Genomic DNA, 26,115 nt, shown 5'->3' with positions numbered 1-26,115 from the left:
TTTTATGTCCATGATGAGATGAGGATGTAAAACCAGGGATGTGTATACATTCTTAACCAGTGAAATTCTAACAAGGAGGCAGTTGTAGTCCTACTTGGGAGCCATCCTCATTGAGCAAAATGGAACTTGCTAATGAGTAGGTAAAAGGGGTTGCAAACATGCCTCATCTGAAACTCATTTCTGCTGTCAACACAGGGGCATCTTTGGCAAAATTCTTTTCTCTTGTTAATGTCTGCCCACCAGCATCCTGGGAACCCAAATATTTAGCTGCATTGTTCCAGTTTAGAACTGCTATATTCCTCCTGCTAATGGCAAGACTAGGATTTGATTGCCATATCTGGTCCAAAAATCAAGAAGAACATTGGGTTACAACAAATAATTAAGGGAAACTCTTTGCTGCAACTAAATGTTCATCTAGATTTTTACAGTTGGATGTAACAAGCCTAGCAAATGGAAGCAGAAACTCAGTTCTCTTCTTTGCCAGATAGCAAATGAAGCAGATCTGGTGACCAACATTTTAAAAAAACCACTGAATTTTTTTGAAGTGTCAAGGTTATAAAAGTTATATGGGCGACAGTTTCCTCAGCTGTTGATTTGACTGCCTTCACTCACTCCCTGCTCCTGATCCAATTCTTCTATGATTTCCTGGAAATTTCTTTCTACCTGCTTTCCACCTGCTTTTAAAGCTGGAGGTGACCGTCAGCAAGAAAAAAACTTGCTTCAAAGCAAACAGAATCATCTCTTTACCAAGTGAAATTTTCTCTCCAGAGTCAGCTGGAAGCAGGAAAACCAGAAGGGCAAGTGCTGAGATCAGGACACATGGAATGAGAAGATTAAGTCCATAATACAATGTTCTCCGTCGCATTGTGATTGTAAAGGTCACATCTGGATAGGGCTCTTTGCAACATTCGTAGAAGGATTCTGTTCTCTTGCCTGGAACTCCTGGGTGGGAAGAACACAAATTCAGATGGACCAGCCATTGGGGGAGGAGGAGGAGAAGATAGGGGAGGAGGAGGAGAAGGAGGAGGAGGAGAAGGAGGAGGAGGAGGAGGAGGAGGAGGAGGAGGAGGAGGAGGAGGAGGAGGGAGAGATGGGGGAGGAGAGGGAGGAGGAGGAGGAAGGAGGAGGAGGAAGAGAAGAAGAAGAGGAGAAGGAGGAAGAAGAAGATGAGGAGGAGGAAGAAGAAGAGGAGGAGGAGGAAGAGAAGAAAAGAAGGAGGAAGGAGGAGGAGGAGGAAGAAGAAGAAGAGAGTTGTTTAGTTGCCAACAGTCAAACTGAATCAATGCACATTGAGCAAATGTCGAAGAGTGGAGCAATGGGAAGATAAAAAAATTTCCAAATATCCGACTCTCATAAAAACAATCATACCACTCAAGCTGTCTTTCATGAATCGGCTACAGAGATTGTAAAACTATTCCCCGGTCTCTTATTTTGTTATTAGCTCTCATCAGAAAGACTGACAAAAGTGGCCCATTTTTAATCTTCCGACTTAATAATTTACAACTTTATGTAGGCATCGGAGAGGCCTCCAGTGAAATTACCAAATACTTCCTGTCCGGGTTGGCAGGCGCACAAAACTTTGGGCTGCTTTTAATGAACGATCAGGAATATGGACAATTAAGAAGTATCGAATTGTGATAGCAGCCCACCCCCCTCCCCCCAGCTGTCCTGTTTTTTATAATGGGGCAATAAAAACACAACTTTTTTACACAGGGTGCAGTAAAGCAGCATCTGTGAGCTCTCTCACTGCCATAACGATTCCCCCAGGTAGGATAACACTACTGAGATGTTTAGTTTTCGTTCCAGCCCTGCCCATCCTCAATCTTAGTCATTTTGTTTCAAGGACCTTTCAAAGCTTACTTGACACCCAGGGATGGATGAGGGGGCTGAGCAGCAGATGCCAGATCTTGGCCGATATGACCACACCATCACCGGCCCATTTGGATTCATCTCCATTGCGGGTGTTGCTGGCCACCGAGAAGGTGATCCGTGCGTCACCATCCGTGAAGCCAATCCACACCCACTAGAGACCTTCTGAGTAGCCTCCTTGCATAATGCTCCCTGTTATTGGCCACACTCAGGATGGATCGCTCCCTTGGCCTACTCTCGGTACCCCTTGGAGCTGTAGATCCCTGAAGAGTCTTAAAGAGAAGTCTTCTTCAGGACTTGGTGAGATTATGGATACATTGGGATTTTTTTTTAGCAATTATATCCAATATTTTTCTCTATGGACTCTCATCTTCAGCCCTCAAATGTCCTGGGGGCAGGGAGCCCACAGACTATGGTCATAAAGAGTCAACTGGGGTCTATAAGAATGCATTCCCCCTTCCTTCCTTCCTTCCTTCCTTCCTTCCTTCCTTCCTTCCTTCCTTCCTTCCTTCCTTCCTTCCCCCTTTCTCATCTTCCTCCCTTTCCTTTGCCTTTTCCCTTCACTTCCTTCCTTCCTTTTCTTTCCCTTTCCCCCTTCCTTCCTTCTCTTTGCCTTTTCCCTTTCTTCCTTCCTTTCTTTCTTCCTTCCATTTCCCTTTTTCCCTTCCTTCCTTCCTTCCTTCCTTTCTGCCTTCTCTTTCCCTTTTCCCCTTCTTCCTTCCTCCCTCCCTTCCTTCCTTTCCCTTTTCCCCTTCCTTCCTTCCTTTTCTTTTCCTTTTCCCCTTCCTTCCTTCCTTTCTTCCTTTTCTTTCCCTTTTCCCCTTTCTTCCTTCCTTTGTTTCTTCTCTTTGCCTTTCCCCCTTTCTTCCCCCCTTCTTTCCTTCCTTTTCTTTCTTTCTTTCTTTTGCTCTTTCATTCTTTCTTCTTTCTTTCTTTCTCTTTCTTTTTTTCTCTTTCTTTCTTCTTTGCTTTATTTTTATTACATGCTGTTACTTTATACCAGTCTGAGCCACCCAGTATTCAACTGGGGGGGGGGAGGGCGGGGAGAGGAAAGTCCTGTTTGTAAAGAAGATCCACGGATTTCGCTTACCAACTAAGTCCCACTCGCCATTCGAAATGTATCCAGAGATTTCTGCTGTTTCCATCTGGAGATCAAGAGACCAGCCTCCATAAGTCCAGGATCCAAACTTCAATTTACAGTTCTGGACATCAAAAGGAAACCAGCGGACATCGATGGAGCAAGAACTCTTGAAAATCCCTAGATTGAAGTGGAAAGGAAAAGAAGGAAGGAAGGAAGGGAGGGAGGGAGGGAAGGAGGGGGGGAGGGAGGGAGGGAGGGAGGGAAGGAAGGAAGGAAGGAAGGAAGGAAGGAAGGAAGGAAGGAAGGAAGGAAGGAAGGAAGGAAGGAAGGAATAGGTCAAGCATTCACTTTTTTAAAAAATGCAAAACTTCTGCCCTTCCAAATTTACAACCGATTTGTTTAAAAGTATTGTTATGGTGTGTTCCCTGTAAAATAACACAAACTATTAACATTACTAGCATCACATTGATTCTTTTCTGTACCAATAGCTTTTTCTTCTTTCCTGTAACTATTATTTTATTTTTCATTTTATTTCTGTGATTTTTGTTTGTTTGCTTGTTTACATATTTCCAGCTAGATTCTTCCTTGTATTTTTGATCTAAGAGAATGACTTCATGTTCCTTTTCTATCAATATTTCTAAAAGTTAATCCTGCCGTGGCTATCGCTGCATCTCTGTAAGTTTGAGGGGCCTCTTATCTATAAATATGTTTTTATTTATACCCATTATCATATTAAAACAACAGCAGGGATAGGCTGATTTATAATTATTATTTTTTAAAAGAGGAGCTCATTTAACTTTTCCAAAAATCCTATCTCGTTATTGGAAGCATGCCAGGGACTCCTGAGACAGGTGTTAATTTTCCCACTATTCCCATAATTCATACCTGGAGGAAGATACTGACAGTATCCTGAAGAGTTGACCAAAACATTTGTATGGAAAGTAGCATCAAAACGTTCATCAGCACTGGGGAAAATCAACAAAGAAAAGAGAAATGATTTTTATTAGAATTAAACCCAACAAACAAAAAAGAATCGTGTTTGGTCAAAATATCCAGTATTTATGTGACCGTGGGATGCTACCATGGTCGTAAGTGTGAAAAACGGTCATAAGTCACTTTTTTTCAGTGCCGTTGTAGTTTTGAAGGGACACTAAATGAATTGTTGTAAATTGAGGACTACCTGTGTGCAGTGGGTGGTCCAAAGACCATTTTCTGCTGAAAAGAAGTTCCCAGAGAGAAAGCTGTAATTTTAGGTCCATCCTTGAAGATGGCCTCTTTGAGAAGATGCTGGCTACCTACTTGCTTTGCTCTTCTCTGCCAATGGAGGATAAAGCTAAAGATTTGCTACAACTTCTCCCACTCGCAGGATGAGTTCAGGTAGAGAGTAGAGACCCCGTCTGTGGTTGAGGGACAGCATGGGGTTGATGCTGACGGCCTCATCAATCAGCCGTCTCTTGCAGTCTCTTCCAGGCACTGCACACGGCCATCACAGAAATAGGTGCGAGCATATGGAGGGAATGAAATTGGGCCTATCACCCCCATCTCCCGGTGAATTAGGGACCTTGTCAGTGCTTTCTGAAAGGAAATCCATCACAATCCGGGTCAGAAGACACAACGTCTCCACTTTCCTACAACGCTACTTAACAGACTTTGACAAATTGACAACTGAATGGGTTGAAAAATGAAGGCTGCCAAAAGAAGTCGCCTGAGCATATGTTTAGCCAGAATCCACCGATGCTCTTTTGCAGGTCTCCCACGAGATGCATTTCAGCTCTTATGAAGCGAGCCTCATCTTGATCCTCAACAGAAGGAAGCTTCTCCCCATGCTTTGGACGGCGTGAATTGGACATTCCAGGCTCACAAATAGCAACTGTTCTGGGAGGACAGTTGTTAAGAAGCCAAGCATCGGAGAATCACAGAATCACAGAGTTGGAAGGGGCCTTGGTCTTCTAGTCTTCTAGTCCAACCTCTTGTTCAAGCAGGAGAACCTATAACAGTTCAGACAAATGTAAACCTGGGTGCAATTTACTTAACAACTGCCTTGCTTAGCAATGGAATTTTTGCCTCCAGTTGTGGGTTGTAAATTAAGGATTAGCTGTATACCTCTAAGTGCAACAAATAGGGATGAATACATTACTTCATATTCCTTTTGAAGGAAAGATCTGTAGCTCAGGACTCAATTGTGGAGTTCTTGGTGCTCTCTGAGCTTGGTTATTCTTCTTGTTGTTTTGCAGACTTTTCATTACCCAACTAGGTAACCTCATCAGTGCAGGACAATTTGGAAAAACTGAGGTTGAACCAGAGTCTTTGGCCAAACCCAACAGAACCAACAGCTGAACTTCTGAACATTTCTCCAGTCCCCATTTCCAACAAGGATTTTAAAAAAAATACATTGCACAGAAATGAATGTCGAACAACAATGCTTGTTCTGAGCATGTCTTGAGCTCTTTTCCCACAAGGAAGTCTTCATAAGCCTTTTAGTGTTTTCCCTTCCCTCCAAGGCTAATAACATATGCTCATCTCCAGCTCTTGCTTAAACACTGGCGCCAGAACCAATTTTTCCTCTTGACAGATGGAACTGGTAGAGCGTGTTTTGGAGCAAGTTTTATCCAAGATTATTTAAACAAGAAAGAGATGCATGAAAAGAAGAAGAAAAAAGACTCACTAGGATCCTGAAGTAAACAAAATGAAGTTGTCAGGCCTGAAAGAAGGTCTTGGTTGATTGACGGGAGAAAGTGTCTTCTCTAACAGACCACTAAACTAAGACGATATCATGAGTTCACACTAGCGTCTAATTGCGATGCCAATCCTCAAGTGGGCCAGAAGGAAATCCACCATGATTGACAGTGGCAGCTCCAAATTGGAGCGAAATTAACCAAGTGTCGAAGCTCGTTTGAGAAAGGAGACAAGGCACTTTCTTGGTACTTAAGCCAAGATGTGGCCAATCCGTAGACGCATGGCCAAAGATTAGAACTGAGTACTCATCAGTGAGTAATAAGCATATTAAGATGCTCACACATGGGCTAAAAATGAACAAAGACCTGACTCTGTTACACACACCACCTGGAGAACACCATCACTTCAAAGGTACTCTAGATGTTCCAAAGATGATCTAGATGTCTGCCTAGAACTTGTCTAGGACTTGTTTTGCTACTAATTGGGACTCAGCTGGGAATGAACATAATTCTCAGCTGTTACAATAAAATAGGTTTGTTTGGGACTAATTGTGTCTTGTAATGACTCAATAAGCCTAGGTCACAACAGAAGATCTGCTAAAGAAATCTTGCCACGAGAAGGTAGACATGAAGCAGAGAGTTCTTATCTGCTGATGCACAGCGCTCCTTGGCAATCCAAACCCAAGAAGACCCAAGAAGAAAGATCTGTCCATTTTGGATCTCCTGTGAAAACAATAGCAGGCATCTTAAGCACTTCTATTTTTATCTGTGAAATATTGGCGAGATGGCTGATGGATGCGTTTCTTTCAGCCTTCAGCCAAAGAGCCTTCAGATTTTTGTGGCCACACATTTGCAGAAGCAGCCAAGAATTTAGTTCTACATTTTTTTTTAAAGACCAGCGAGGGAGTCGGGCGAAGGCTGAGCAGAAGCCAGCGAAACAAAGCATAACACGACAAAACTCTCTGGGAACATTTAAATCCGCTCTCCGACTTAATCCCTTCTCTCTGCGGCATTCAACAAGCAGGCTTTTCTATCTGGTGCATAAATACGACTGGCCCTGCATAGAAGACAGTAGCTTAGCAGGATGAATGGACAGAGACAGCTGGGAATGCACTCAGAAAGGGCAATGTGTGAGTACAACAGCCAGAGGGGAGAATTTTAAGATGCTATTTCTGTAGCTGAACTGCCCAGGAAGAACGTTTAAGAGAGCGCAAAGGGTTTTAAGCTGAACCCCAAATCTTAGCTTGCCACAAGGATTCCTCCCAATATTCACACAAGCCCAGCATATGGAGAATGACTCAGTTATTGACCAAGGTGGACTTGAAACACATCATAGCAGCAATGGTGAGACCGGTAGGAACAATTTAAAACGGTTAGAACTCCAGGATTATCAACCCAACCAGCAACTTCCAGCTGGGAACTAGAGAGACAACAGTAGAGAGAAAAAAAGGAGGAAAAGAAGAAGAGGAGGAGAAGGAGAAGGAGGAGAAGGACTCCCAATCTAAGCTCTCTGAATTTTTGCAATCAAGATCTCATTGCCTTAAGACAGGGGTCAGCAACCTGCGGCTCCGGAGCTGCATGTGGCTCTTTCACCCCTCTGCTGCGGCTCCCTGTCACTCAAAATATGCGTCACAACCGCCAATGTGCGAAGTTGTGGAAGAGTTTTGTGGCTCCCGGTGTTTTCTTTTCTGTGGGAAACGGGTCAAAATGGCTCTTTGAGTGTTTAAAGTTGCAGACCCCTGCCTTAGGAGAATACTTCGCAAGGTTTCAGGTAGATGTTTCTTCAGCTTTACCTGAAGATGCTGTGAAATGAACCTGAGAGGTAAAGGTGTGCTAAAACCACTAAGCTTTGGTCCTGGTTTAAGTCCCAGTTCCTCTTGTTCAGTTTTACCTGTTCGAACTGTTTTTTACGACTTCAATTGCAACTTGATCTCCTGAAACAGAGGCGATGGAAATCAAACTTCCAATGCCTGCCTTGAAGAAGATCTACTACATGGACCTGTGACCCTCTCTCATAACTTACAATGGCTCTAATATTGTACAGCCAGCGGTGTGGAAATGTTTGGGCAAGGAGCATTGCGAAGTGCTTGTGCGATTTGCTTGTTTCCAAACGAGGGAAGTGTGTTTATTATTCAGTCGTAAGTCTCTGCAGGCAACTGCTGATGTCCTACTAAGGAAGCCGAGAATGCTCGGATTCCGCCGAACGGCAAGTTGAATCAAAATTTACTGCTCCCGTCTCCCCTTCCTCTATCTCCATAATGAAATATGACTTTGTAATTAAGCCGGTGATGAAAGCATAATTATAGCAGCAACAATATTGTGCAGCTAAGTGACAACTTTGTGCAATTTGCCGGTGTCACTGTTAATGTATGCATTTATACAAATGCATCTTAAGAAATGCCTTCTTGCCAGACAGCTACAAGATATTATTTATAACCTCAGCCGTTCAAGGCATCTCCAGAAAACTGATTCAATCTTTCTCGCGAAATCTGGTTTCTTAGGCTGAGAGTTTCAGCTGATCGTTTCACAGATGGTTGAGATATTTATACACATGTGTAACACCTCCAGCTATATTCCAATCTGGGTTTTGTTTGGGTTTTTTGGACCATCTGCCACTCCATAGTTGCAGATATCACGTGGCCAAAGGGGTCACCCCTCTCTGGGCTCCCCAAACTGATTTGAAATTTTCCAAAACTCATCTGGATGGAAATGCTGTCATCTGGAAGATCTTTTTGCTGAAGCCTAAGTAGATGCAGGGTGATTCTTCAGATGTTCTCTAGATGGGAACCAGAAGAACAGCAAGATGACAGCCCATTGCTCTTCCTTGGGGCAGCAGAGATTTAGGATTTCTTCCCATCTTCTTCCTCTGTTTCATGAATAATGTCCCCAGCCCCACCCAGTCAAGAATATACTCAAGATTTTGGAGACACCTCATAGCAGGCACATTCAATCTCCATTGTCCTTGAAGTGAAATTCTTGTCAGCCCTGGAGGCCATCTTGTTCTTTGGATCTTCAGAGCTGCCACACTTAGTGCTGTGGGAAACTGGGAGGGGGAGATTGCCTGGAGTGGTGGAGATATCTAGCCAAAATAACATTCTTTTCTCTGAGAGTCAAGGACATCCTGCCCTGCACCTGGAGTGGTATGATTGGGAGGCATCTCCAGTTGGGACGGTGCATTGATTGGATCATGTGATGGACATGTGGGTGGAGAAGGAAGGGACTTGGACTTTCTTTTGGGTGGGGAGAACCTGGAAGCTTTCAGGTTCGGGTTTTCCCAAATGTGCCAATATGACATCTCTAATAAAATGGAACTTTGAGGAATTTCTAGCCTCAGAGTCTTCTTTCGTTGAGCGGGAGGGTGTTACTTGGAACCCTGACAATTCTCTTCCTTCTTTTAGCATCAACTATTCCTACCTGTATAAGGGATGCGGTGGTTCAGTGGCTAAGACGCTGAGCTTGTCGATCGAAAAGGTCGGCAGTTCAGCAGTTCGAATCCCCAGTGCCGCGTAACAGGGTGAGCTCCCGTGACTTGTCCCAGCTTCTGCCAACCGAGCAGTTCGAAAGCAGGTAAAAAATGCAAGTAGAAAAATAGGGACCACCTTTGGTGGGAAGGTAACAGCGTTCCGTGCACTTTTGGCATTGAGTCATGACGGCCACATGACCATGGAGACGTCTTCGGACAGCGCTGGCTCTTCGGCTTTGAAGCGGAGATAAGCACCGCCCCCTAGAGTCGGGAACGACTAGCACATATGTGCGAAGGGAGCCTTTACCTTTACTATTCCTACCTGTTATACAGAAGGATGTCTGGCTTCCATATCTGTCCAGCAGGGAAGCGAACATTCTTCACTCCAGGATACTCAGACATGTTCCATTGTAGATAATAATCTTTCCAATACTTGAAAATTAAAAAGAAGAAAAAGGAAAATTGGAGCCAACAGCCAGAAGCTAATTTACTTTTCCATTAGCACCAACTTGCTGCCTTAGGACCCCGGATGTCTACAGGGGCAAGGGATGTCAAATGGATCACAGCATCGTATCAAATATAAAGCTAATTATGCCATTTGCACCTGTCATGGTTTTATGCTTAACGGATGCAAATTATGGGATGGTGTCATGGAGCCGGAGGCATCCCTATGGCTCATCCCAGATGCAAGTCCATGGAACTCAATATCCCCCCATGTGAAGACAACTCTGTATCCCCAAAAAACAATGTTTTGTTGGTAAACATAAACTCATGTTTTAGGTCACCCAATTGCACTCAATACCTCTAAAAGAAACTTTAGCATCCAGCAAGCCATCTCAAGCAGAAAATTAGAATATTACACACACACACACCTTACATCTCAATTACATTTCTCTTTAGAGCCTTGACTAGCATAGCTCCTTAAAGCTGAAAAGGAGAAGACCGAAATATCCAATTAGAAGTCATTAGCGAGACCGCTAAACATCTCTCTAAAGGAGAATATTTGTAGCTCAGGGTTGAAATGAGGGGCCCTTGGTGTTCTCTGAGCTTGGTGGCTTTCTTGCAGATGTTTCATTACCCAACTAGTTAACATCATCAGTGCTAGAAGGGAGTGGGATTTGCAGAGTGAAAGAGGAGGAGGAGGAAGAGGAGGAGGAGGAAGAATGTGGGGTCCTTGGTGTTCCCTGAGCTTGGTAGTTTTCTTGCAGATGTTTCATTACCCAACTAGTAACATCATCAGTGCTAGAAGGGAGTGGGATTTGCAGAGTGAAAGAGGAGGAGGAGGAAGAGGAGGAGGAGGAAGAATGCGGGGTCCTTGGTGTTCCCTGAGCTTGGTAGTTTTCTTGCAGATGTTTCATTACCCAACTAGTAACATCATCAATGCTAGAAGGGAGTGGGATTTGCAGAGTGAAGGAGGAGGAGGGGGAGGAGGGGAGGGGGAGGAGGAGGAGGAAGAGGAGGAGAAAGAGGAGGAGGAAGAGGAGGAGGAGGAATGTGGGGTCCTTGGTGTTCTCTGAGCTTGGTGGTTTTCTTGCAGATGTTTCATTACCCAACTAGTAACATCATCAATGCTAGAATGGAGTGGGATTTGCAGAGTGAAGGAAGAGGAGGGGGAGGAGGGGAGGGGGATGAGGAGGAGGAAGAGGAGGAGAAAGAGGAAGAGGAGGAGGAGGAATGTGGGGTCCTTGGTGTTCTCTGAACTTAGTGGTTTTCTTGCAGATGTTTCATTACCCAACTAGTAACATCATCAATGCTAGAATGGAGTGGGATTTGCAGAGTGAAGGAAGAGGAGGGGGAGGAGGGGAGGGGGATGAGGAGGAGGAAGAGGAGGAGAAAGAGGAAGAGGAAGAGGAGGAGGAGGAATGTGGGGTCCTTGGTGTTCTCTGAACTTAGTGGTTTTCTTGCAGATGTTTCATTACCCAACTAGTAACATCATCAATGCTAGAAGGGAGTGGGATTTGCAGAGTGAAGGAAGAGGAGGGGGAGGAGGGGAGGGGGAGGAGGAGGAGGAAGAGGAGGAGAAAGAGGAAGAGGAAGAGGAGGAGGAGGAATGTGGGGTCCTTGGTGTTCTCTGAACTTGGTGGTTTTCTTGCAGATGTTTCATTACCCAACAATTTGTCTGCGCACCAGACTTCCAAGAGTTCTCTAGATTTTTTAGACTTGGCTTGGTCTAGTATGCTCACAATTTCCCTTAAACTATGGTTAGGTCTGTCCATGTGCTGGACAAAAAACAACCAAGCTCAGAGAGAACCAAGGATCCCACAGCCAATCCTGAGCCTTCGATATTCTCTTCTATCAAAGGAAGATATCTTGAGCCATGGTGGCACAGTGGTTACAATGCAGTACTGCAGGCTACTTCTGCTGCCTGCCAGCTGCCTGCAATTTGGCAGTTCAAATCTCACCAGGCTCAAGGTTGACTCCGCCTTCCATCCTTCCGAGGTCGGTAAAATGTGGACCCAGATTGTTGGGGGCAAAATACTGACTCTGTAAACTGCTTAGAGAGGGCTGTAAAGCACTGTAAAGCAGTATATAAATCTAAAGGCTATTGCTATTATTTCTGGGATATTTTCAACCACACTTCAAACACGTGCCTACCAACTTTAGAACCCAGAATAGTTTAGACCTGCTGCCTATTTTCTGACATTTAGCCACCAGGTTCTTTCTCTTCCCTCCTGAAATCTCTGCACTTGGAATTAATCTGTCTTCAAAGCAAAGCAAGGATTTGAATATCCGGAATTGCTACACCTCAACAATCAAAGCCAAGTGGAGCTTAAAAGTCAATTTGGCAGAGAGACAACAGTGGCGAAAATCGATCCCAGGCATGTTTTGCATGGAAAAACGTTGATTCCGGGCCAACGTAGGAGATAATTAGAGCCACTTCTTTAATGAGACCATTTTGTTGACATTTGGCTTTTTTGCACTTGGAAGTCAACATCACACAACTTATCCTCCCCCTCCATCCCTTCCCCATCTCCAAGGTTCTCGGTGAATTCTGGATTTGCTGTTCTTTGGAGGAAAAAAAAGTAATAACAACATAGAAATTCCGGTGGTTTTGCCAATGACAGCATGTATGACAAATTGAATTAGCATCCCTTCCCTGCGAGTTTCTCTCTGTGCCTTTTTTTGCAGAGGCTATGACAGCAGCTGTCATGTCGGCATTCGTAGCCACCGTTCAAACGAATGGCAATAGACCACAGATGTATGAAGGAGCTGTTCTCCTGCGATAAATCTTCTCTCTCTGAAAGGGTTGCCTGAAGAAGTGGTGGGTTTTCAAGGCTGCCCCATCGCATCCGAGGAGCTGCAAGACGGTGCAAATATTATCGGACAGGTTTTAATATCATTTTATGTATTATTGGATTTCGTTTTACCATCTGGTCTTCAAGCTCCATTTCCCTAACAATGATAGCCTTCGGGAGCGAACTTTTAGCCGGGTTTCGATTGCCATCGAATGAAGCCGCTGTAGAATTGGAAAGCGAAATGGAATTTGATTTCTCACCTGGGCAAAACCAAAGATTGTCAAGCTTATAGATGAAGCCATTCAATCCACCCTATCTACATGAGATTAGAATAGAATAATGGAGTTGGAAGGGACCTTGGAGGTCATCTAGTCCAAACCCCTGCTCAAGCAGGAGACCCTAGACCCGTGATGGCAAACCTATGGCATGCGTGCCACAGGTGGCACACGTAGCCATATCAGTGGGCACTCCAGCTCAGCTTTGGCATGCATGCCTGCGCCGGCCAGCTGATTTTCAGGCCTTCTGAAGTCCACCAGAAGTAGGGAAACAGGCTGTTTCCTGCCTCCAGAGGGCCTGGGGGGGGGAAGGCCCATTTTTCTTTCTCACCTGGCTCCAGATCCTCTCTATGCATCTGGGGAGGGCGAAAACAGCCTTCCCTATCCCCTCCTAGAAAGGCTCTGGAGGCTGGGGACAGCAAAAAACATCACTTTCTGTCCAACGGGGAGGTGGGAAACGGGCCATTTCAGGCCTCCTGAGGGGGAGAGGGGTTGTGTGCACATGCGCAGGACGGGCACATAGAATTATGGGTGTGGGCACGCACACGTGCAAACCCCCCCCACCCTCCCTCCTGCCACATGATGGCAAAACGGTTAGCCATCACTGCCCTAGACCATTTCTGACAAATGGCAGTCCAGTCTCTTCTTGAAAGCTTCCAGTGATGAAGCTCCCACAATTTCTGAAGGCAACTTCTGTTCCATGGGTTGATTGTTCTCACTGTCAGAAAAATTCTCCTTATTTCCAGGTTGAATCTCTCCTTGGTCAGTTTCCATCCATTGTTGATTAAGGTTAATTGCCAAGGGATTGGGTTTATTTAAACATATGACTGCACACTACCTCAACATATTGTTTCAGTTTTCCTCTGTTTTAGCCTGTTGAAGCCACATCTTGATTTAATAGGATCATTTGACTTAACAGTCAACCCAAACTACTATAGATTCCTGACCTATATCTAATTCTTCGATATCTGATATTCCAAAGAAGATGCTTGACATTTCCAGCAGGTGACAGCTGGCATGGCCTAAAACCAAGCATTGTTAAAACCCCGCCTGGTGTGACAGACAACTTCGAGACTTTTTTTCTACTTGACAGCTGATGCATGACAGCAGTTAATATTTGACAGGATCTCATTCAGGGTTTCCGATAGAATTCTCTCCTCTCCATTCACCGGATTCATTCATTAACTCCGTCACGGTGAGCTAAGGTTGAGCTAGCTTTTAAACCAAAACCCGATCACCCGTTTAACAGTCCCACCTTTTGCTGCGGCTTCTCCTTGGCTGCGAGAAACAATTACCCAGCCACCTTATCTGAAGGAACTTCTGCTCTCTAAAACTTACCATGTGCAGCCAAACGTTTGTGGTTAATACTTGATTCTTTTCATCCTGCAAAACCAAGGAAAGAAATAGACCAAGTCAGATATCTTTAGAAGGATACATTTTAGATGGAAAACCTTTCCTGCTTTCCTTCCCACGTGATCTTTCAAAACAAAACAAAACAAAAAACCCCACCTAAAAAATAAGGAGCTTCTCCAGGAAGGATGTAGAGAATCAACATAACAGAATTACAGAGTTGGAAGCAGGGGTGAAATCCAGCAGGTTCTGACAGGTTCTGGAGAACCGGTAGCAGAAATTTTGAGTAGTTCAGAGAACCGGCAAATACCACCTCTGGCTCGTCCCAGAGTGGGGTGGGAGTGGAGATTTTGCAGTATCCTTCCCCTGGAGTGGGGTGGGAGTGGAGATTTTGCAGTATCCTTCCCCTGGAGTGGGGAGGGAATGGAGATTTTGCAATATCCTTCCCCCAGGAGTGAGGAGGGAATGGAGATTTTGCAGTATCCTTCCCCTGCCATGCCCACCAAGCCATGCCCACAGAACCGGTAGTAAAAAATTTTTGAATTTCATCACTGATTGGAAGAGACCTTAGAGGTCTTATAGTTCAACCCCCTGCCCAAATAAGAGACCCTATACTACCACCTCTAAAGGGAACAGCCTCAAAGGTTGCACTATTTACTGACCAGTTGGAGGCACTACATACATCTCATCCTTACTGGGTCTCCTTAGGTGTAGACATCCTCCAAATGAGATGTTCTAAATTCAATCCTTTAACAGGATTTGAACCAAAGGTGTAAGGATGAATAAGGAGGAACCCAACTGTGTAGTGCATCCTTCTGTGTTTGCACATGTGTATGGGTGTGTAAGTGCACACCTTTGAGTCAGTGTTGACTCTTGGCAACTAGTCAACTACAAGATTCTTTGCAAGATTTTCAGAAGTGGTTTGCTGTTGTCTTCTTCCCAGGGCTGAGAGTGAGAGATCGGCCCAAGGTCACCCAGTGTTGTGGCCCGCTGGCAGCCAGCAGAGCTGGCAACAGAGTCAGACAGTGAGGAGGTTGGGGAGGAACATGGGCCAGTCTTGCGGGCTGGGGAAAGCTCAGACGAGAGCTCTGCATCGGAGACAGAGAGGGAGATAGACAACAGTGAGGCAGAGGAACAGCTGGAGCCCATTCCCAGGGTGCGCATGCACAGAGCTTCCAGAAGACAAGAACAACTCAGAAAGCAGGGTGGACTTGGGAGTAAAGCCACACCTTGAAGATGATTGGCCCCTCCCATAGGAAACAAAAGAGGAGGGAATAGGGAGGGAGCTTTTGCAGGAAACCATTCGTTCATTCAGTAATTTCAAGAAAGTGGAAAGTTCTGTTCATGACTCTAAGAAACTCTGTGCCAAGTTTTCCCTTACTCTGCGCTTGGAAACAAGTTACGTGGCAGCTTGCCAAGCGAGATAAGGTGCGTTGATAAACATTCCTTTGAAAAACTGTTTGGACAAACCTTGCTGCCTGTGAATGAAAGCAATTCACAGTCGTGTAAATAAAAGAGGTTTTGCCGGGACCAATTCCTGCTTCCTGTTTTTTTAAGGGAGCCTAAATCAGAACACCCAGCTGGCTTTGTGCCTAAGGTGGGACTAGAACTCACAGTCTCCTGGTTTCCAAGCTGAGCCCTTAACCACTATCCCAAACCGGGTCTCAGCAATGGATGAGGAAGGAAAATTGTGCTACGGCAACTGGTTGGTGGATTCTGTGCCTTCACTCACTTCTTCCAGGGCTGTTCCCAGCAAAGGGGAAACAGATCCAGACCAGAGTCCAGTAAAATTGCCTTTCGGCCAAACGGTTATTAAGGATGGAGAGGGACATGTTTGGCCATGAACTTCCTCATCCAAGATATAATTTGTTGGTCATTATCAGTGCAGTTTCCTGGGAGTTTTTATTAATAATGGCTTCATAAGGTGTTGGTCATTATCACAACACTTCTGAGTGATGCCTCATCAGCGTTAATGGACAACATGTTTGCTTCCAGGCGACGCAAACATTTGGGAAATGCACTGGACAAAGAGCAGCCTATTAGAAACCCCAAAGCAAGGGAAATTCAGCTTTCTGTAGCCATAAATCCATAATTAAGCCTTAAATTTTATGTTTTCCTGCAGAATTCAACCACACAGAGACACACAAAGCTTCACTGTTGTGTGTGTGTGTGGGGGGGGGACAGAACTACAAGTGGTCCTCAGCTTATAACCTCAGTTGAACCCAAAATTTCTGTTGCTGAGACATTTGTTAAGTGAGTTTTGCCTCTTTTACGACCTTTCTTGCCACGGTTGTTAAATGAATCACTGCAATCGGTAAGTTAGTAACACAGTTGTTGAGTTAATCGGGTTTCCCATTGACGTGGCTTGTCAGAAGGTCGCAAAAAAAGATCACGTGATCCCTGGGACACTGCAAACATCATAAATATGAGTCAGCGGCCAAGCGTTTTGTTAGCAATAGCAACAGCATTTAGACTTATATACTGCTTCACATGCTTCCCAGCCCTCTCTAAACAGTTTACAGAGTCAGCATTTTGCCCCCAACAATCTGGGTCCTCATTTTATCGACTTTGGAAGGAAGGAAGGCTGAACCAATCTTGAGCCAGTCAGGATTGAACTGCTGGCATTGGGCAGAGTCAGCCTGCAATGCTGCATTCTAACCACTGTAACACCAAGGAAGGAAGGAAGGAAGGAAGGAAGGAAGGAAGGAAGGAAGGAAGGAAGGAAGGAAGGAAGGAAGGAAGGAAGGAAGGAAGGAAGGAAGGAATAGTACTTAAGACTTATATACCGCTTTACAGTGCTTTCCAGCCTTCTCTCCTCATTTTACCCACCTTGGATGGCTGGAAGGCTGAGTCAACCTTGAGCCAGTGAGGATCGAATTCCTGGCTGTGGGCAAAGTCAGCCTGCAATTCTGCATTCTAACCATTGGGAAGGGAAGGGAAGGGAAGGGAAGGGAAGGGAAGGGAAGGGAAGGGAAGGGAAGGGAAGGACTAGCAATAGCCCTTAGACTTATATACCGCTTCACAATGGTTTTACAGCCCTCTGTAAGTGGTTTACAGAGTCAGCCTATTACCCCCCAACAATCTGGCTCCTCATGTTACCCACCTTGAGCCTGGTGAGATTCGATCTGCCAAATTGCAGGCAGCCAACAGAAGTAGCCTGCAGTACTGCACTCTAATCACTGCATCACTGTGGCTCTTTATCACATGTCCATGGGGATACTGCAACGGCCATAAGTGTGAAAAGCGGTTGCAAGTCACTTTGTTCAGTGCCCTTGTAACTTCAAATGGTCACTAAACGAACTGTTGCAAGTCAAGGACTTTCTGTATTTGAAGTCCTCTCCAAATATTAATTTCTGTGCTTCCTGTTCTGCCAATATTCTGCTCAGCAGCATAAAAGATTTTCTTGATGCAAAAGGCCTCGCTTTGTTTTTTAATCTCTTAATTTTTTTTCCCCCTCCAGAGTTGACGTCCTGTTTTTATGAAGCTGGCTTCCCTTCTCCCAAAGGTCTCCCATGTTTCCATTTCTTTCAGGCCTCTTAAGTACAAGCTTCGCAAGTCTATATTTTCACCGTTCTTAAACAAGAGGCTTCCAGCTGAAGACCGGGATACAAATCTAATTATTGCCATAATTGAATGAACAAAACGAACGCCCAAATGTCAAGATTATTATTATTATTTTTTCCCCCTCCAATTCAGTTCGGAGAACGACGCCTAAGTTTTGCGCAGCTTTTAACAGCCATTCTAATCAAATCTCAAGAGTCGCCTTTGTGAAAAAAAGAAAATAAAACCCCCAAAAATAATAGGAAGTGAAGAACCGCAGAGATGCTTTTCTTCCCGCATTGCTAATTTGCAAAGTTTGGCAAAGCACTTAGCGCAGAGTTAGCAAAAGAAGAAAAAAAACCCAGAATTTTATGACAAGCTCTTCCTGCAGGAACAGCACTTGACTTTAAAAATTCAGAATGCATGCGAGAGCATTTCTAGATGCAGTCGCTTCCTTTCTGATTATCGCATTGAAGATTTGTGACTCCAAATTCCTTTTCCAGGAATGTCACCCAGCTATAAAAGTAAACTTGCATTCTGAGGCTGGGCCAGGAGTTTCTTTGTTTTGCTTTGTTTTCATTTTTGCAGCAAACCAAATCATTCCACAGGCTTTTTCAGCAGATACTTTGGCTGTTTGATTTCAAACGATTTTATTTGGAAACCAAAGGACAGGTGGCCAACGCCGAACATCTCAGTGACATCTTGGTGACAATGGAAACGGCGGTTGCTTTGCAGAGGTCAACCCATTAAACTTCCTAGCAATGTGATAAATCAATAAATGCAATAAATTGCGTTTCCAACAGCTAAGCTGATCCCGCACACAATTTCTTAGCAAGTGAAGAGTTTGGAAAACCATTCCCTAAATGTTAACTGACACATTGGATGAGGTTGTTTTCCGTTCTTATTTTTCTTATGCTCCATAAAAGCAGCTGCAGCAATTTTGCCTCTGCAGAGAAGTTTACTTCTTAAGTCTGGGGTAGGGACTCAATATTCTTGCTCTTTGCAAAATTAAGTCCTTCGTCTTATTAAGGGATCTGCTCCCCTTCACACACAAAAATACATCAGATTTTGCCAAGTCCGTTCGCAAGAGATTAAAATCAAAAGAACTCTTAATTCGTGCAGCAAAAGACAATGATTATAATTCAAAATAACTCTGCTGTACCCTCTCTGCGTCTTATGCTATTGCTAAATTCACACTGCACAGCAATAGCCTATAGTAAAAACACAGTCCCGGTTCCCCAAGCTGTTGTAAAAATTGTCATTCTGAGTTAGTTTACTATTCTACTGACGATGCATAATTCAAAATTCCCTGCAGGCAAGAAGTGTAATCTGGAAAGAAGGAAGGAGGCTAAAACTTAAGAACCAACTGCTTTGAGTAAAAGGGCCTTCATTATACTGAATAGCATATGAACCAGCAACATTGAGAGCAAACCTGGCTTTTGGCAATAATAATGTCATAATCTCGGCGGTAGATCCCTCTCTGGCACAGACAGGAAATGGACTAGTTTCTTAAACTTTAAGAAGTTTGGGGCCACGCTCTCTTTTATGCCACATGCCCAGAAATATTCCACATTCAAACTTCCAAAGAATGGACCTCATCAGCTTTCAATAATAATCTTTACCACCACGAGCAAATAACTGATTTCAGAAATGGTTAAATTATAGGCAGCCATGCTCAACTATTGGAAATGGATTGGAAAGGTGGAAATTGGCATCACCCAGTTATAAATAGCCTGTCCAACTGGCACAAAGAATCAGAGCCATTTGTAAGGTTGGAGCATAGAAGATTTGTGCACGTGAATCTGGTCAGCTAAAGTTCAACACTAAATTGGAGCCGGATAAGGGTCAATGGTATTCAGGAGGTGTTAGATTTGGAGCGCTAGTGGGAACTCAACAGTTCTAAACTGATGACTTGCCTAACTCCACCTCCCCAGCTCTTCTCCTACATTAGAAGAACAGAGGAGAATGGAATTAAATGCAAGAATTTTTGTTGGAGATTGTGAGTCGAGTCCCATCTTGGGCACAACTGGGTGGGCTGGTTGATTTGAGACTGTGGTTGCCCTGAGTGGAAGGGGAGATTCACCAGCTTTCGTTTGCCAACAACATTTCTTGGATTTTATTCCGTTCCTCCGCTCTTCTAATGTAGGAAAAAAGTAGGCACAGCTGGGGAGGCGGAGTGAAGCATGTCATCGGTTTAGAGTCATTGTGTTCCCAGTCCAACCCCTCCTGAATTCCGTTGACCCTTATCTGGCACCAATTTAGTGTTGACCTTTAGTCGATCAGATTCCTATGTACAAGCTTGAATAAATCTTCTATGCTGCCACCTTACAAATGGCCCTGATTCTTTGCGCCAATTTGACAGTTGTCTGCTCTGGTCAGGAATGCCATTTATAATCACCATGACCTTTATTATTATTATTATTATTATTATTATTATTATTATTATTATTATTATTATACACAGGGAAGCCGTTGAGAAAGTATTGGTTGACAGGGACAGTTTTTAATTTATTTATTTTTTTATATTTAAAAAAATGCATTTCCCCAACATTAACTAGAGGTATAGCATTGCTTTCTCCTCCATCTGCTGTTGACCTACTAATGAGTCTTCCACTACAGAGGTTATGTTGCCATTTATTTAATTGCAATAACAAGCGAAGTTCAAGTAATTAATGAAGAGATTGTCAGTGAGGTCCAACGAGTACGCCAAGCTATAAATTTCTGTCTAACGGTGCAGAAGCGTCAACATTATTATCCCTTCTCCTTCAGACAATAAAAGAAACTTCCTTCACATCCTCTGGAGAGAACAAAGTCGTTAAACATTAAACAGCCAGGGCTCCTGCAGAGAAGCTCCCGTAACCTACTTTAATTTTGCCAACATTTTTTAAAACGGTTATAATTATAATACTTCTTTCCAGTGGAAACTTCACCGTTCCACAATGAAAGCATTTCCAATACTCTCTTCCTTTACACCAGAGGTCTTCAAACTTGGCAGCTTTAAGACTTGTGGACTTCAACTCCCAGCTATGCTGGATGGAGAATTCTGGGAGTTGAAGTCCACAAGTCTTAAAGCTGCCAGGTTTGGGGACCCCTGCTTTACACCCTCAAACGTCTGAGTGCATCTAGCAAAGTTGACTTCCTTGAAGGCGCAAGAGAGAGGAACCACAATTTCTGCTCTTCTGAAATGTTAAATATATATTGTTCCCCAGAAGATACTTTCAGGAATTTACGATTTCTCTTCTTCGATCTCTGTCCCTAGATAAAGTCATAACGATTACTTTCCCACTGAAAACAACAAACTGAAAAGAAACCCTCCAGGTTTTTTTAATTATGTCTATCTCTCTCACACACAATAGGACATTTTTAGGACGACTTGAAGGTAAATTGAAGACAGCCCATTTCTACTGTTACCAGCATCTGCAATGTTGAACCGATCTAAAGGAAGTGGAGAGGCTGAGGAGCAAAGAGGAAGATTCCCCAAACTAAGAAGACCGTAGGCAGCAAACAGATGGGCTGATCGATGGGACCCCATCCAACAAAATGAATGTTTTCATTGGGGACCCCCCCTCCCTCCCCTAGCTCTAGAGATGGTGGGATCTGGCAAGGGTTTCTATCACAGCTTCAACCTTCAGCTCCTCCGTTGTTGGAATCAACTGGCAACAGAAAGCTTGGCTGCAATTCTAGTACAATGTAAGTCATCTTCTTCCAGCAAAATCCTATATTTCCACAGCAACAACCCATAAGGAGCGCAAAACAAATGGTCTTCTTTGCAAATTCAGCTGGCCCCAGAGTGGGGTGGGAATGGAGATTTTGCAATATCCTTCCCCAAGGAATGGGGAGGGAATGGGGATTTTGCAGTATCCTTCCCCTGCCACACCCACCAAGCCACGCCCACCAAGCCACACCACGCCCAAGCCACGCCCACAGAACTGGTAGTAAAAAAAAATGGATTTCACCACTGATCTAGATCCTAATTTACTAGCAGCTAGAAAAAGGCCTTCAACTAGTTAACTCTGTAGCAGATATTAGCTGCTGGTATCCAAACTCACTTTCTAGATAGAGTCATTTACAATAAGAGGCTTCATGCAGCCCCCTCCCCCCCATCTGAATGGGCAACATTAGTTTTAAAAATGAAACAGACCATATCAATTATTTCTAAGTGTTTTGAGCACTTAGGGAAACATTTCCAAGATTGTTGCCTTTTCACACTCAAAACAACTCTTCTGACCTGGAAACGGCCTGTTTTGAATTCAAAACGAGACACTTCCCATTCAGACCGGCTTCATTCAAAAACATTTCCCACCCTCCTAGATAGCATCGCGATGATAAATATAAATTTGGAAATGTCATTTTCAAAGTAATTGAAGCAAGCACAGCTCTTTGTGAAATGGGGCAAAACGCATTTCTTATACTTGCTGGGTTAAGTTCCTTTTCAGTCCGGAAAATAATGGCGACACAATTGCAACATCAGACCCAAATATTCCTAGTTGCAGAAGAATTGGGTCTGCAATTCACTGTTCGCAAGATTACAAGGAAACCTTCTGGTAGCCAATGATTGTGATTCCATGGGTCCTCAGTATTTAACAATCGCCCACACTCTGTCGGAGACCGTAGTTGATACAACATCATCAGATAAAAGGCACTGCTGTGTCCACATCCTAATTGGATCTTTTTTCTTTCTTTTTTTTTTTCTGATGCAAGGCAAATTACTTTTCTTATTAAGTAATAAAAGTCCTAACACAGATCTCTGGAAATCACATTTTCACTTCTCCCAAAATGAAATCTGAAGAAGCTATTAAGAAGGCGGGTATATTTCTTCCATATCAAATGGAGGAAAATTCCAATAATTACAAATTGGCAGAGATAGTGAAGGTGTTTAGAAGCGAGGCGGTTAGAAAACTTAGCAAAACCTATATGTTTTTTGAGCAGCACTTGGAATTTAGTCACGTAGAACAGAGGTCTCCAACCGTAGCAACTTTAAGACTTGTGGACTTCAACTCCCAGAATTAAGGAATTCTGGGAGTTGAAATCCACAAGTCTTAAAGATAGAATAGAATAGAATAGAATAGAATAGAATAGAATAGGATAGGATAGGATAGGATAGGATAGGATAGGATAGGATAGGATAGGATAGGATAGGATAGGATAGGATAGGATAGAATAGGATAGGATAGGATAGGATAGGATAGGATATAATTCTTTACTGGGCAAGTGTGATTGGAGAAACAAAGAATTTGTCTTGGTGCATACACTCTCAGTGTACATAAAAAGACAAGATACATTCATCAAGAATCATAAGGTACAACACTTAATGATAGTCATAGGGTACAAATAGGCAATCAGGAAACAATATCAATATAAATCATAAGGATCCAAGTAACAAAGTTACAGTCATACAGTCATAAGTGGGAGGAGATGGGTGATAGGAACGATGAGAAGATTTAATAGTAGTGCAGACTTAGTGAATAGTTTGACAGTGTTGAGGGAATTATTTGTTTAGCAGAGTGATGGCATTCGGGGAAAAAACTGTCCTTGTGTCTAGTTGTTCTGATGTGCAGTGCTCTATAGTGTCATTTTGAAGGTACGAGTTGAAACAGTTTATTTCCAGGATGCGAGGGGTCTGTAAATATTTTCACAGCCCTCTTTTTGACTCGTGCAGTATATAGGTCCTCAATGGAAGGCAAGTTGGTAGCCATTGTTTTTTCTGCAGTTCTAATTATCCTCTGAAGTCTGTGTGTGTCTTGTTGGGTTGCAGAACCAAACTAAGTTGTCAAGGTTGGAGATCCCTGGCATAGAACACTTCTCCCTTTAGATCTACTAAGGCTGGTTGAGCATAATTTTGATTTAATGGGATGGTCCGTTAATAGAATACATGGAATGTGTGCAGACACGAAGCTAATTTGAGGAGCCCTGCTTGGGATAATGGGAATGTAATGGAGCTTTACACAAACCCAGCTTTTTGATTAATTTCAGAATGGTGACGGCGTATGAAATGCCAAATACGTGCACCGTTTGGTTCAAATTTAAGCATTGATATACCCACTCGGCATACTATTCCTTTTTGGGATAATAAATAGCATACAAAACACACACAAAATATAGCAAAAGGAGAAAAAAAGGAAATACAGGTAATACTGCAAGAAGAGTCACATGGTTGAGTTAGGCGGCTACAGACATTTGAATGAATGAATGAATGAATGAATGAATGAATGAATGAATGAATGAAGTCCATTCACTATACCTCTCCATAGCTTTCAGTTGTTGAGATAATTCTTGGTTCCATCACTTCACTATCACTGTTGTGTTGGCCTCTGTTTATTTCTGCCTCTTTGTCCTTCGTCACCTTGGCTAATTATTTGGGCTACATTTAATTGGGCTCTTTTAATAGTGATTTCTTTTTAACTGTCTGAACCACAGATCTCTTTTTCTGATACCAGGATGTCTGAGTTTGGTGGGAATTTTCTAAGCCCTGGAATGCTTAGAAACAGCTTGACACTGAGAACAAACCTATAAAAAGGCAGCTAATCTGTCCTGGAGATAGACATGGCCCATCTGTGCATTTGTCCAGAGTGTTAAGAAGTTGTCAGAGGGAGCACCTTTTAAAGCCAGGGTGAGGACACCACAAATGGAGAAATGCCTTCTCCTAAACTTGCCTAGAAAGGCAAACCTCCTATCAGCCCAAGGTGTTCCTTGCAATTTTGAATTTGTAAAGGGAAAGGCTGGAGACATGGACCATTCAAGTGATGGGGTCAACATTTTGAAATGGGGGGTGATGACTTCATGGATTGACAGACACAGACTAAGCGCTTGCAATGTGATCAAGACATTCTGTAAGGGGCATCCCTTCAGGACCCTGGACAGGGTCAGGAATAAAAGACTCGGCTCAAGGAACAAAGAGATGATCAAACATTATTAGTTTAGCGATCATCAAAACTCTCTGCTGGACACATGATGTTCCTCGCATAGCGGGCAAAAGCTTGTTTTTTGGATGCAGCACAGAGTTAAATCTCTTTCTACTTGAAGTTCAGGAATAGAGAGATCGGGGGAGGGGACACAATGTTTCTCAGTTTGGGTCCATCCCTTTGGAACAAGCTACAATGAAGATCCAGATGTTGCTCTTTTTTTATGGCATCTAAGAGCACCATAAAAACAGAGAGATTTTGTCGATGCTTAAATCTAGATAGTAGCTGAGATTTGAGGCTGGCTTGTTTTTAATGGCTTTAATTGTCAGTTTTATAGTTCAATATAGTAGCATCCCTAGGGGACCACAATGTTGTCCAAACACTGATGTGTGCTTGGTGGCATCATCTCATCAATACTGTAGTTGCATCCTGACCTCCGATGCAAGTATGCCAGTTGTGATATCATCAAGATGTGTTGGGATTTTGCCTCCCACTCTTGGGTCACTGCATTGGATGGATGGATGGATGGATGGATGGATGGATGGATGGATGGATAATATGATATCAGTTGGCGTTGACTGTTAGCAAAGACATATATTTTCTCCATGGGGGATTGTCTCCAACCTTCAGGTCTTTAACAGTATATCTATTATCACTATAATTGAATCTGTCCATTTGCAGTTGATCCTTCCTTTCTTCTGTTTCCTTTCCCAGCACTACAGAATTCTCAAGAGACGGGGTCACCATGGATACCCATAATTTTAAATGAAGTTATTGTAAACCCTCAGGTGCCCATATGGAGTTGAAAGTTAATATAATAATTAATAAATACATTCTTGGATTTGGGACCCTCCACCCCTCCAGTTGACAAGACTCTCTCTGACACCATCTCTTCTCCACTGTCCCTTTATTCATGGAAATGATGCACTATAAATTCATTTTTTTTAAAAAAGGGGGAAGTCTGCTGCCAACCGTCTTCCACAAAGGAACCCGCGATGCAAATCTCTCTGCAACCGAAAACATTTGTTCTAGCCCCTGCACTTACATAAAATTCAAAACAACACAAGCCAAGGACACTTGAACCATGCACAGCTGAGGCATAAACATTACGAGCAAGGATGTAATTCTATTGCATTAACTGCTTAATGGTGATCATAACTATCGCACGACATCTGGATTTGCTGATCCTGTTGTTTTAGGAGTGAAAGGAAGCTTTATATTTCAGCCCTAGTCATCCAAAGCAATCCATCACATCCCAGCTCTCCTCTAGGATCCGAGTCATTTTTCCCAGGCCTCCTTAATCACAGCTGACTCATTACTAAACGCCCAATTTACATGCGTATAAAAAGATCTTTGGAATTCATGATGCCTCCATACCTATTTCAGAATTGCAAACACCAGCAATTTAGTTTTCTCTTTTGCCTAGACCCGATTGTTTCTTCGTTTTATGCAAATTGCTCTTATTTTGGCAGCAATTGGAAATAGCTTTTTTCTCTTAGAAAGAAGGGAGAAAAATAGGAGATGTTACACAGATGTGTGAAACTCTGCACAGAAAAACAGAATGGTTTTTAAGAGGCTGAAGAGGTAGCTTGCGGAACAAGTCAAACCCTGCTAAGATGGAGGAGGAGGAGGAGGAAGAGGGGGAGGAGAAAGAGGAAGAGGGAGAAGAAGAAGAAGAAGAAGAAGAAGAAGAAGAAGAAGAAGAAGAAGAAGAAGAAGAAGAA

General features: G+C 43.4%; 1 protein-coding gene across 2 annotated transcripts in view; it reads right to left on the bottom strand.

The window, feature by feature from the left end:
- CHRFAM7A (CHRNA7 (exons 5-10) and FAM7A (exons A-E) fusion) overlaps positions 1-26,115 on the bottom strand; it is a 39,675-nt gene that overhangs the window by 4,529 nt on the left and 9,031 nt on the right. Inside the window, exons 3-7 of one of the 2 annotated variants that reach the window (XM_070953537.1) lie at positions 13,938-13,982; positions 9,411-9,520; positions 3,836-3,915; positions 2,960-3,127; positions 748-942 (exon numbers count right to left, since the gene is read on the bottom strand). In XM_070953537.1, coding sequence (XP_070809638.1) covers positions 748-942; positions 2,960-3,127; positions 3,836-3,915; positions 9,411-9,520; positions 13,938-13,982 — 598 coding nt within the window. Of the gene's footprint in view, positions 1-747; positions 943-2,959; positions 3,128-3,835; positions 3,916-9,410; positions 9,521-9,890; positions 9,924-13,937; positions 13,983-26,115 lie in introns of those variants that run through there. The other variant, XM_070953538.1, reaches the window with a different exon arrangement.

Source organism: Pituophis catenifer, unplaced genomic scaffold (assembly GCF_029215685.1).
Source record: "Pituophis catenifer annectens isolate HBS135680 unplaced genomic scaffold, rPitCat1.0.hap2 SCAF_14, whole genome shotgun sequence".
Lineage (NCBI taxonomy): Eukaryota > Metazoa > Chordata > Lepidosauria > Squamata > Colubridae > Pituophis > Pituophis catenifer.
The sequence above is the reverse complement of the archived record's forward strand: the minus strand, read 5'-3'. Positions and strand labels throughout refer to the sequence as shown.